The 13,961-nt window shown below is 38.6% G+C and overlaps 1 protein-coding gene across 2 annotated transcripts; it reads right to left on the bottom strand.

The window, feature by feature from the left end:
• Positions 1-7,957: 7,957 nt before the first annotated feature.
• Positions 7,958-9,042, bottom strand: LOC106326482. Of its 2 annotated transcripts, none has more exons than XM_013764454.1 (4): positions 8,958-9,042; positions 8,619-8,754; positions 8,502-8,542; positions 7,958-8,384 (listed from the first exon to the last, which is right to left on the bottom strand). In XM_013764454.1, exons 1-4 carry the CDS (start codon positions 8,980-8,982, stop codon positions 8,014-8,016), a joined length of 573 nt encoding a protein of 190 aa, XP_013619908.1. In that variant the 5' UTR covers positions 8,983-9,042; the 3' UTR covers positions 7,958-8,013. The 2 variants fall into 2 exon arrangements, with proteins under 2 accessions (XP_013619908.1, XP_013619909.1); XM_013764455.1 differs by having other exon boundaries at positions 8,014-8,381; positions 8,958-9,028.
• Between the last annotated feature and the right edge of the window lie 4,919 nt (positions 9,043-13,961).

Genomic DNA, 13,961 nt, shown 5'->3' with positions numbered 1-13,961 from the left:
ATGATAGAGAGAAAGAGAAAGAACTTTTCAAGAAAACCTCTCTATGACAATGAGTAAGTGTAAAGATTGTGAAGAAATTACCTCCCCTCTTATAGACATGAGAAATTACTATTTCCTTGCGGACATTTGACACGAACTTCGCCCAAATACACCAATCTCGTCCGAACTCGCCATACCGCGCATTGGGACCTCGCTAGAAATCCACGCTCCCAATAAGCTGGGGGGCTAACTGTTGGGGTTGAAAACGGTTACGACGAAGTTAACGTCCAAATCCCCGAAGAAGAAAAACGTAGAAAAATTCTTCGACAAATACTTTTTCGACAAATACTTTTTTGAAATAGATTCTTCTTTACGAAAAGCTTTGCGGAGGAAACGCGAGTCATCAGACAAGAGCTCGAAAAGGGTCGCTACGCAGCAACCGAACGCGTGTTCCGCTCGGTCGATATACAGCGACCGAGCTCGAGCCAAAGCCCGGTCGCTACGTAGCGACCAAGCTCTTCCGAAACGTCGATACGACATTAGTCCATGCATTCTCGACTACCCTTCGACGCTATCTCCCGAAGACCTTAGCGAACCCATTTCAAGATCCCCGCCATTCTAAGTTATCGATCAAACTTTACCGTAAAAATCACGGAAAGTTCGTTCTTTATCGAAAGACACCGTAATAAATGCTTCGAGTCGGAAGACGGCCCAAAGGGACCTAAGACATGACTCGAGGCTCAACTTATGATTTTTTAACCAACAGCCCGTAAGCCGCATGACGGTTTACGCTTGGTTCGCAAGGAAAGATAAATGTCAAGTTTCCGCGGATAAATACGAAATTTTGAAGATAATTACGAAGATCGGAAAAAATGGAATATCTCCATTTTTATGCTATGGCGACTTAAGGGCAGAAGGAGAAAAGTGTAAACCGACCTTGGAGCCAGTATATAAAGAGTCCTAGGCGAGAGGCATGGAGGAGAACTTTTCGCAGCAAACTTAGCACTTAGAGCGATTTTAGGCAATTTTCCGTTTTTGTTATTCGAGCTGCGACTCAATTAGGTTTTTGCGGTCTTAGGGTTTTAGAACAAAGAATCTCGCCGACAGCTCTCGTAGCCCAGACACTTTCCTTGTTGTAGACCCTCAAACGCAGATTCGGAATAAGAACTATCTTGCTCTCTTTTTCGATTTCTTATTTTATTACTGTTCTCGTTTCGTGTTCTGATTGCTTGGCGTGTGGTATTAGCTGATAGACGGGACCTCTGGGAAATTAGGGTTTTCCTAGTTTCCTTATTTAAACGGAAATCGACAGTGCGAATTTCGGTTCCCACATTGTTCACGTTGATTTTTCTTTTCTTCCTTTGTTTCTTGCCCTTCATGTATTCTTGCCTTTTTCCTTCTTCTTCTCTCAAGCATGCTAATATACCATGAATTTTACCAGATTTTTTTTCTTTTTTCGAGGAAGACTTCTTTCGAGGAAGCCTCCACAAGGGATGCTAAAGTGTAATATTGGTGTCTCTTGGATCCCATCAAACTGTCAACAGCTGAACCTCTTAGATTTTGCAAGATTGTTAATCTTGAGTCAATTTCAGGTTCAGTTATTGATCTTATTTGTTCGTTCTTGTTCTCAAGTGATCAACTACGTACGAAAACGAAATGCAAACAAGATTGTTCACCCGGACTTCGTTTCCTACTGTCTGGGGAGGGAACGGTATCCCTCAAACTTCACTAGAATCAATACAAAGCTTCGGTAACGTATATACAACAAGATCTCAATCCTCGGAAGGAGTCTAGTGTCGTTACCTCCGAAATATACCACAGATAATCGGATCCTCGGCTAGATCAACGTCGGAGACACTGCACCGTCGTCTCCTGTTGAAGTAGCTATCAGTAAAGCTCTCTCTCTTTGATTCTATTCTCGTGAAACTTCTCTGATCTCTCTGATCTTTCTTCCGCAAGTGATAAGATGAAGACGAAAGCCGTTACGGCCGTTAAATTCAGCTTTTACTCAGCTGCCAAACTTGTGGGCTTAAGTGATACGAGGCCCAGCTCAATCTCCTGTCTTCTCCGTTATTGAAGCAGTAAGCCCAATAGAGTTGGCCCAAAACTCAGAAAACTGAAGACCAAGGCCCACAAATCTCCAGCTCTTTGGTTTTCAGACACAACCGAGAAACCCTAGGCGACAATCAGCTCCTTCTCGCTCTCTTCTCCGCCTCCTCACTTAGACAATCAAAGAAGAAAACTCCGAAGAAACTCAATTAATACCAATCCCTCAAACCGGAGCTTCCCTTTCCGGCCTTCCTCTGGTTCAGATACCGAGAACTGGTAAGCTCTCTTCTCGATTCTCTTTCTTTAGAATCCTGATTGAGCAACTCCACCTGAAACAAACATCCATCTGTCTTACATGTTAGTCATAGAAGCTTCCTTTAGCACACTGCTTAGCTTCTGAACACTCCGTTCTGTAGAGAAGCTACAAACATGTAACACAAACTCTCGTTTCCCTTTGCTGTTCCAAATCAATCAGACTTCCATCCTCTGACTCACTCTTTATCTGATACTGAACACAAATCCCTCTCTGTTTCTAAGACTGTAGATCTGAAGACCAATACCTGATATAGCCAGAAGAACCTTCTCGGTGACTCCACCTCAACCTTTGTTCAGAGATCTCTCGGTTTGATCTCTTCTGCTCGACAGGTATCTCCTTCTCGTAGGCTTCCTCGTCCTTTTTTTAAAAAAAAATCTTTTTCGCGTAAACGATTAGCTTTTATCCCTTACTCAAAATTTTCTTTTAATTTTCCGAGATCATCATGGAGCTACCTGGAGCCGGTACGTGCTTCAGCACACGTTCAATGAATCACAGCAGAGTTGAAACTTAGTGCCATGTACACACTTAGTTAGAAAATCTGCTAAATTCTTAGATGTATGAATCTTCGCTAGGTTGACGATACGCTTAGCAACAATATCCTGATGAAATTGAACTGCGTATCCATATGCTTAGTCCTCTCGTGATGAACTGCATTTTTAGATAGGGAAATAGCACTCTGAGAGTCACAGTGTATCCTTACACTGTCATGCTTGTATCCCAATTCCGAAGTGAAACCCCTTAGCCAAATAGCTTCTTTCACTGCTAGAGTTAATGCCATGTATTCAGCTTCGGTGGTTGAGAGCGCTACTACTGACTGTAGTCCTAACTTCCAGGATACAGTGTTGCCTCCCACTTGGAATACAATTCCAGACACTGATCGTCTCCTGTCTAGGTCTGTAGCATAATCTGAATCCGAGAACCCTTCAACTCTGAACTCCGTAGACTTCTTGAATGTTAGACACTTCTCATAAGCTCCTGCTACATACCTCAGTACCCATTTTACTGCCTCCTAGTGCTCTCTGCTAGGGTGTGACATGAAACGACTGGTCAAGCCAACCGCAAACCCCAAGTCTGGACTTGATCCAACCATAGCATACATCGGGCTGCCCACTGCGCTTGCGTAGGGTACATCCTTCATAAACTCATACTCATCTGCTCTCTCCTTAGGATGGAGAATCTTGAGTTTAAAATGAGACGCAATAGGAGTAACAACTGCTTTAGCTTCTAACATCCCAAATGTCTTTAGTACCCTCTCTAGATACTTAGCTTGTGACAGCTTTAAGATTCCATTCTTCCTCTCACGAGTAATATCCATTCCTAGAATTCTTGAGGCCTTTCCCAAATCTTTCATTTCAAACTCTTCACTTAAACTGTCCTTTAGAGCTTTGACGGTAGGTTTGTCTCCTGAAGCAATTAACATATCATCAACGTATAGAAGTAGATTGATCGCTTTATCTGAATTCACATCTTTCATGTAAACACATGAGTCATACTCGCTTCTGATAAATTTCTGCTTCTTCATGAAACCATCAAACTTTAGGTTCCACTGTCTGGGTGATTGCTTAAGGCCATATAAGGATTTTCTCAGTAAGCACACCTTGTTTTCATCTCCTTTCTCAATAAAACCCTCAGGCTGTTCCATGAGAATTCTCTCCTCGAGATCTCCATGTAAGAACGCGGTTTTTACATCCATTTGTTCTAGCTCGTAGTCGAAATTCACCACTAGTGATAGGATCAATCTTATAGAGATATGCTTCACAACAGGGGAAAAAAATCTCGTTGTAGTCCACACCTTCCTTCTGTGAATAGCCTTTGGCTACAACTCTGCCCTTGTAACGAGGATACTCTACTCCTGGAATGTCGGGTTTCAACTTGAAAATCCATCTGCAGCCTATAAGCTTCTGATTCTTAGGTCTCTCAATTAGATCACAAGTTCTATTCTTCTTGAGAGATACCATCTGTTCCTTAGCTGCATTATCCCAGAACTTTCTTTCCTTAGTTCTCATAGCTTCTGCATAAGTCTGAGGCTCGTCAATGTCGAGTTCCTCAGCCGCACTCAATGCATAAGCTACCAAGTTTGCATCATCAAATCTAGATGGAGCCTTGATATTCTGTCTTCGGCTTCTATCTCTGGCCAATACATAATCGTCTAGAGCAGCATCCCCTGAACTGACCATAACTCCTATACCGAGATCTGAATCTGCCCCCCCCCCCGGTCTGAACTGACTGACCCTTGAGAATCCTCACTGTCGGAATCATCTGACTGTTCTGAAACATCTTCACCTGAAGTTGATGCACATTTAGTGTTTCCTTTAGGAGTAGGACCAAGTATCAAATCATCACTGAAAGATACTTTCTTTTTCATCTTCCTGTCAGTTTCAAGACCTTCTGATATTTTAACATTTCCAGAACCATCAGCCTTTTGCGTATCTTTATACAATTCCTGTTCATGAAACACAACATTTCTGCTCGTAGTACATTTTCCTTCATCCTGAATCCAAACCCCGTAGCCTTTAACTCCAAAAGGATAACCAACAAACACTCCTTTTACAGCTCTAGGACTTGTCTTCTCTTGTACTTTGTGTACACAACCAAAACGCCTGACGTGTGACAAATCAATATTTCCTCCCGTCCATCTCTCTTCTGGAACCTCAAAATCAATGCTGGAACCATGAGTTCGGTTGATCAGATATACCGCAGTTGATGTGGCTTCAGCCCAAAACTCAGATCCCAAACCGGTTTCAGATAGCATGCTTCTCACTTTGTCCATAATGGTTATGTTCATATGCTCAGAGACACCATTCTGCTGAGGTGTATAGGTGCACGTACGGTGACGTTTAACTTCAGAATCCTTACATAACTTGTCAAACTTGTAGTTGCAAAACTCTAGGCCATTGTCTGTTCTTAGACATTTTAGCTTCTTCCCTGTTTGGTTTTCAACTTCCAACTTCCACTCTTTGAAACAATCAAAAGCTTCGTCTTTAGTCTTTAGGAAGTAAACCCAAACTTTCTTTGAGTAATCGTCAATGAAACTAACAAAGTATTTGCAACAACCGAGACTCTCGGGAGTAGAGGGTGATCCCCATAAATCCGAGTGAACGTAGTCTAGAATTCCCTCTGTTATGTGCTTTGCTTTCTTGAAACTTTGTTTATGCGATTTTCCAAGAGTACAACTTTCACAGAATTTTAAATCTTCGACTTCTTTGATTTTGCAGATATCCTTTCTTTACCAAGACGTTCATATTTGCAATGCTCATGTGTCCAAGCCTGGAGTGCCATAAGTCAATCATATTGGGTTCAGCCTTCCCAATATTAGCTTCACCTCTCTGCACTGTACCTTGAAGGTAGTATAAACCGTCTTGATAATTACCCGATATCACTTTTTCACCATTCTTGAAAAAATCCACTCGATAATCTCCACCTTTGTAGGTACACCCAGCCTTCTCAAGCATGCCATATGATATCAAATTTCTGCTCATCTGCGGCATGTATCTCACTTCTGTAAGTATGACCTCCATCCCATCTGAATTTTGAATCTTTATATTCCCAATCCCTTTCACTTCACACTGAGTATTGTTTGCCAGGAGAACCTTTCCACCATCAACGTCTCTGTAGTTATACATGACGTCCCTTTGTGGATTGATGTGAAAAGAACAACCGGAATCTAAAACCCACCCTTGCTTAGAATCCAAAGTGCTAACTGTTAGGACTAGAGGCTGCCTTCGTTCTGAAACCGTGTTTGCTGAGTCATTAGAATCTTGTGACTTGTTTTGTCTTTGAGGACACTCACGTTTCCAATGTCCTTCTTTCTTGCAGAAAAGGCAAGCATTTTTACCATCTTTGTTTGCTCTTGGCTTTGACTGTGACCTATGACCACGAGACTTCGATCTACCTCTGTCAGACTGACTGTTGCCGTTTCCACGATCGTTCCTTTTACTAGATCGTCCATGAGACTCCACATACAGCCCTTCATTTGATTTTCCAGCTTTTCCAACAAGACCTTTCTGTTTCAGCTCTATCTCCTTGGCGTAGGCAGAAGACACCACCTCTCTCACAGTGAGAGTGTCTTTCCCGGTACCATACTTCAGAGTATGAACTAGGGCTTCATACTGTGGTGGTAAACCTCTAAGTAACTGAATCGCCTGATCTTCATCACTTATGGTTATGTTGAGACTCGCTAGATCACCAATCAACTTTAGAAAACCGTCCATATTTTCTTCAACGCTCTTCGATTCATCCATCTTGAAACTGGCAAACTGTTGCTTTAGATAAATCCTGTTAGGTAGAGTCTTGGTCTGATAATCACGTTCCAATGCTTTCAACATTGCATAAGCTGTAGGTTCATGCATTACCTTCCGTAGAATCATATCACTCAAGCAGGTTCCCATTAGATTCTTGACTCTTGTATCTTTCGCAACCCTTGCAGGATCAAGAACTGGATCATCACCTTCTTCCAACTTCTCTGACGTCTTGTAGAGTGTTGATCCCTCTTGAAGAACTGATCCCAAACCTTGAATCTCTAGCTGACCAAGAAGTTTATACTTCCACATGCCAAAATCTCCCTTTCCATCAAACTTGTCCATCTTGAATCGACCTCGAGTAGGATCAATCTCCACACGGTCCTTTCCAAGATCCATCTTGAAAAAACCTTCTTGATTCAGCTCCTCACCAGATCGCAATCAATAGACCTTCCTGAAACCAATCAGCTACAAAGCAAGCAACCACAGCTCTGATACCACTTGTTGGTTAGTTTACGCTTGATCTTGAGTCAATTTCAGGTTCAATTATAGATCTTATTTGTTCGTTCTTGTTCTCAGGTGATCAACTACGTACGAAAACGAAATGTAAACAAGATTGTTCACCCGAACTTCGTTTCCTACTGTCCGGGGAGGGAACGGTATCCCTCAAGCTTCCCTAGAATCAATACAAAGCTTCGGTAACGGCTATACAACAAGATCTCAATACTCGGAAGGAGTCTAGTGTCGTTACCTCCGAAATATCCCACAGATAATTGGATCCTCGGCTAGATCAACGTCGGAGACACTGCGCCGTTGTTTCCTGTTGAAGTAGCTACCGATAAAGCTCTCTCTCCTTGATTCTCTTCTCGTGAAACTTCTCTAATCTCTCTGATCTTTCTTCTGCAAGTGATAAGATGAAGACGAAAGCCGTTACGGCCATTATATTCAGCTTTTACTCAGCTGCCAAACTCGTGGGCTTAATTGATACGAGGCTCAGCTCAATCTCCTGTCTTCTCCGTTATTGAAGTAGTAAGCCCAATAGAGTTGGCCCAAAACTCAGAAATATGAAGACCAAAGCCCACAAAGATTACCAAGGAAATGTCATTTTCACAGTCGACGATCATACTATCTTCCTCCTCAACTCCGAGCTGATGAGCTTCTGATTCTATTATAGATGATATAATTTCTGAAGAATACGCATCACATGAATATTATCTTTGAGTCGTCTAAGAGACGCTTTGTTAAACCTACAAACATTTCCAATGTTTTAAGAAAGACTAAAGTTTCTGAAATATGAATGAAACGAGCTTTATAATCTGATAAGGTAGCGATTCAGTAACTACAAATAAACAAACTCATTGAAACTCAACCACACTTTACCATTCGACAAATAGAAAACAAGTTCATGATCATGATCAATTTATTAATAACTCAATCTTTTTTGTTATCACCCCAAGGAGCACAAATCTTTTCAAGCCACTTTCCAAGAGAGCATCCAAATCCAGCTCTTTCCTTCTCCAGTGAGGCAGACCTAGAACTCTTAGGAGAATCAGAACCGTCAATCTCATTCTTCTCGGGATGGATGGTGTCGATGACGACGGCCTCGATCTCTTCCTCGGATCTATCGAAAACATTGGGAGCCTTCACTTCATCCACATGCGTGTTCTCATCGATATCATCACTGCTTCCATGAGAATCTTTGCGATGATGATGGTGGCGATGAGGTTTCTCCTTTGAATGGAATAGAGATTTGATTTCTTCCTTGGCGTTTCTTATCATATTCCGTTTCTTCTTTGCATCTTCTGAACAAGAATCAAGAACAACACACGCACAAACTCACAAACTATACAAACTTGGTTATTACTTTACCCTAAACCCTAATACAAGTTTGATGCAACTATGAGAGAACAATATCGAACCTGTTTTCTCGGATTTGAGTTCCATTTTATCAGATTCGTCCCTGGAACAGGATGTATAACATTATAAGCAAAAGATCATAGCATTAGGCCATTAGACGGAGAGAAACAAAACAAAACCTGGAACTCTTGTGTTGATGAATCACCCCAATAACAGCATCGAATTCCTCTTTGGCACGTTCGAACATGTTTGGTGCTTTGACTTTGCTCACATCGATGTCACCATGAATCTTCTTGTCCGAACCATGTTCACCACCTAACAAACACACACACACACACATAAGTTCATATAACATGAGATACATAACTAATATCCCTAAAAATTTGAATTGTAAACAAGATTCATCGCACGGGTTTTGATAAGTGCAGTTGAGCAAAGAACCACCAATCAACTTAAAGCTAGATTTCATCGCAACTGTGTATGACTGTGAAGGAACATGAACATCGAGGAAGATTTACCAGAAACTGTGTTGGCACCAGTCATCGTCTTCCTTGGATGACGAGAAAATGAGAAAATGAGAAAATCGAGGGGTTTTCTAAGAGTTTGTGAATGCAACATAGAATTTGGTCTCTTCTTATTTGAAAACAAACCGTAAGAGCCAGCTGGATTAGCAGCATATTGGGCCTCACTGTTATTATGTTTTTATGCTAATTATAAGTACTAATCAAAATTTTCCTCGTTTCTTAATTCATAACCATCTTCTTATGGGCTTTTAATTCAGACTAAAGCTATTGGGCCTTCACAAGTGTGATGCTGGATCTTACAAAAATAAAGCTATCATTTTCATCGTTCTTAAAATAATAAATTAATAACTATTCAAAATGCAAGTTAGATTTTCTTTTAACGTTTGAAACTTTTCTTTTTGATAATCTGGAGTATCCGGCGGATCAAAATCCAATTGACTAATTTTCTAAGACATGTCCACCGACTTTAAATAGATCTGGTTGATCGCAATGAAAATTAGAAAAACGAGTAAATATGAATTTGGTAGGTTCGAACCTGGGTTCTTTAGCACATTTGCAAATCTGCTGTACCACTCAACCATACGGTTAATTTTCTTCAGCCAAATGTTTAAACTGATCCTCGTGGAGGATTTGCACAATAAATCTTGGAACATAAAATTGTAATAGAAGCTTAAATTTTTATGATGAAACTCTTTTACTAGAATATATGTTGCTTGATTGGTAGAACATTAGCAGTAGCATTATGTTTTACATTATCCGATCAACATTTGTTAGAAAAGCATTTAAAAAAACATTTACTAAATGTTAATGCTTTCCAAATGCTCTCTGATCAAAGCTCTCATATGAAGCTTTTATAAGAGTATTTGCATTTATAATTTTTAAAATTAAAAAATATACATAATTCATTCATTTATTTTATTTAATAATATCATAAAATTATTTTTTTATCCAGAAAATAATATATTTTTCTACAGCAAAAGCATTTACAGACTCATGTAGACTCTGTAAACCAAAGTGGTAACTCTGCATCCATGTGTACGATGAACGACGGTTGTATCCGAGCACTGCGTGCCAAGCGAGCCGCCATTATATTTTCCGTCCTAGGAACATGAACGATTTCTGAGTTGGTGAAGGTTCTTCTCAAAAGCTTAATGTCTTCCAGGTAACTTCCAAATGTTGGTCATTCCTCTGGTTCTGAAACCATCTTCACCAGTTGAGAACAATCTGTTGCAAACGTGACTCGGTACAGTCTTAAGTTTTTCATACATTCCATTGCCCAAATTAATGCCTCCATCTCCGCATGAAGAGGTGAGAGACTTGCCCTTACATTCCTTGCCCCTAACAAACCCTCAAACCCTGGAAGTGTACTGAGCCAGTCTTGTCCTGAAAAAGAATCTTTATCTTTCCAAGAACCATCCGTGAAACACCATCTTCATGTGGTCTCTAAGGTCGATCTGATTTGTACTTCAATTGCCACCCTTGGATTAATTATATTATGTGCCTCAGCCTAAAGTCTTGACTCCAATTCTGCTAAGTTGAGCGTCTCTCTCGGATCAATATCTATATTACTGAAAACTTTATTATTCCGGCCCTTCCAGATGTACAATAGTATCCATACACACTGATGATCCTCCATTTTCGGGTTAACTCTCCAAAATAAGTGATCCATATTAGCGAATAGAGAACCAATAGGAAAAAAGTTTGGATTTGATGGAATCTTAGATAGTGCCCACACTTGTTGTGCCGGAGGACCCTCAAAGAAAACAAGATTTATTGATTCCTCTGGATCTCCACACCGTGCACAAACTGTATCTCCTTGTATTCCTCTTGATTTTAAATTTTTTGTCACTGCTATACAACATGTCAGCAACTGCCATAGAAAATGTCGTAACTTTGGAGGGCACTTCACTTTCCACCAGAATGCCTTGAGTGTATCCACATTGGGACCATAAAATTCTGGTGGTTTTTCCTTGTCAGGATAGATCATTTCTACTTGATACCCTGATTGTACCGAGTATGTCCCATTATTAGTGAAATGCCAACCATTCCAATCTTCCATCTGATTTCTACTCAGAGGAATACTTTCAATCAATTTTGCATCGTTGGGCTCCACCAAAGTCCTAAGTGCCTGTAAATTCCAAGTGCGGGAATCCTGATGAATAAGAGAATCCACTGTAAGGTCTGGGTAACTGTTATGAAGGTTTTTGTTAGCTGGTCTCGGGCGACTGGATGAGATCCAAGGATCATTTCATACTGAGATAGATGACTATGTTCCCACCCTTTTAATTAGTCCTTTACAAACCAAAGATCTAGCAGAGATGATACTCCTCCAGCCATACGACGGGGAATATGAGCGAATGGTTCCAGGGGTGAAGTATTCCTGTAATACCGCCCTTTAAAAACTCGAGAGAAAAGAGAATTTGGCTTCTCGATCAGCCTCCACAATTGCTTTCCAAGCATTTCCGTATCAAAATCATTCAAATCCTTGAAACCTAGCCCACCATTATCCTTATGTTCACACAATTTATCCCATGATTTCCAATGCATACCTCTTGTGCTTCCTCCTGGGCTCCACCAAAACTGAGCTACCGCACTCGTTAGTTTCTTCATTGTAGCTTTCGGTAACCGATACACCGACATCACATGGTTTGGTAGAGCAGTTATCACCGACTTAATAATCACCTATTTTCCCCCTTTGGTGAAAAATCTAAAAGTCCAACCATTCACCCTATTATTCAGACGATCTTGTACAAAACCAAACATTTGAACCTTATATCCTCCTAAACTTTCCGGCAAACCTAAATAAGAACTCATTCCTCCTAGATTCTGAATCCCCAATATATCTCGCAACTCTTGGCGACTTGATTCCTCAATCTTATGTCCAAATTGAATTGAGGATTTTTGAAAATTAATTTGTTGTCCTCATACAGCTTCATAATCCTTTAGTATCCTCAGAATAGTGCGGCACTCTTCTTTGTTTGCCTTGCAAAAGAACAAACTATCATCTGCAAATAGCTAATGCGAAACAGCTGGACACGCTCTACCTACCTTCATACCGGTCAATTGTTTCACCCGCTCCGCCTTTTTTATATTCGTAATTAAAGCGTTTGTACACATAATAAATAAATAAGGAGATAATGGATCTCCCTGACGTAATCCCCGCTGAGGTATAATGAGAAAATAAAAATTTTATTTCTAAAATAAATGTACAATAAAAATATTTTTTTTTAAATAGTATTTCATATTTAAAATATAATTATTTTAAATATGAAATATTATTTTTAAATAGATATTTTAATTTTAAAATTTATTTTTAAAATAATATTTTTTGATATAAACATAATTATTAAATTATTAAATAAAATAAATAAATTATATATCTTTTAAATTTTATATATTTATATATATATATATTAGAAATATACTCATCAGAAATCAATATATTATATATTGTATATTAATTTTTATAATAATTTTAAATAGCATATTTATAATGGTCTATCAATCATTCTATTAAACAAGTTATCAAAAACATACATTTTTTGCATCATACCAATTCTAAAGCATATTGCTACTGTTTTATCATCTGTTATGCCAATCAAGGCTAAGTCGTAGTATCCAACCACATCGAACTATATCAAACTAGTTTATTCAAAATTTGATATTGCGTATCAGCGTATGTAATTATCGTGAATCTTAATTTGGTTCAATTATTATTTACGTTCTCAACAAATATATGAATCTATAGATTCACAATCTACGGACGGAAAACACATTCAGATGTGTATCAATTAATGAGGCAGCTTTACATGCTTGTTATTTTTGTTGACCAAAAGCTACTTTACGTGCTTGTTTCTTTTCAAGTTTCTAACCTCTGAAGTTCAAAAAAAGAAAAAAAATTGCAACCTCTCAATTTAAATCAGTGAGATATTTTTTTGATGAAAAAAAAAATCACAATCGGACTATCTAGTTACGTAATTTACTCAAGAGAAAATTTCATGACACTGTTTAATGTGTAAATTATAATAAATTCATCAACAAAAATATTTGTGATATTTTATATTGTATAATTATCGATAGATAGATTGAGGATCAAATCAGAGATTACACTAAAGTTAATAACTAAAATCCTTGAGTATAAGGCGAGACAGACCCTTGAACCAAAAACTTAACAATGACTATCCTAAAAAATTTATATATTTATAATTTATATCACCCCAATATGGATCCTAAATGCACGTAGAATATTGATCGCTTAATCCAAAATCCAAATCACTAAATATGAAAATGAGGGAAACACATATATCTAGCACAAATACAATTAAGATATTAACTCTAAATTTTGTAGATAATTGACGTCTCTTTGCTCTTTTCCTATATATATTTTTGTTTTCTATCTTGCTTTATTATTTTGGTTTTCATTTTCAATGCTTTTTATCCTAAAGTTTTTGTTTCTGAGAATATCTACAAAAGCGTATGTTGATCAAAAAAATAATACCACCATACAAAAATAAGAACAACCTGAAGTTAGATCTTGATACAGAGGTAGACATGAGTCCTCGTTTTTTCTACCACTCGATTTTCTTAATCCTCATTTTCTATTTCGTGTTATCACAACATTTTGTTTTTTCTTGAGGTGCTTCTTAAGTTGATCTTCTTACTTCTCTTCCTTGAATTACCATGACCACAACCAAGAATCATGTGCCAGCATATTGAAAACCAATTTAGTCTTTTAAAAACAGAATTGACCTAATTTATTGGATTTACCTTTTACTGCATAGAAGTATGTAGATTTTGCCAATATCTAGAAAGCAAAAGAAAAAAATTATAATTATAAATAGGCTAGAGGAGAAAAAAATTCATAAACAACGAAACATGAAACAAACTACGATTTGACTATAGTCGGGGAGTTATTAGCCTCACTAACCAGGAAATTATCAACTTTGCGGGAAGCTTTGCTATAGAAATTTTTTGTTTTTTTTTATTTGTATCTAGCAG

This window comes from Brassica oleracea, chromosome C2 (genome assembly GCF_000695525.1).
Source record: "Brassica oleracea var. oleracea cultivar TO1000 chromosome C2, BOL, whole genome shotgun sequence".
Taxonomy (NCBI): domain Eukaryota; kingdom Viridiplantae; phylum Streptophyta; class Magnoliopsida; order Brassicales; family Brassicaceae; genus Brassica; species Brassica oleracea.
The sequence above is the reverse complement of the archived record's forward strand: the minus strand, read 5'-3'. Positions and strand labels throughout refer to the sequence as shown.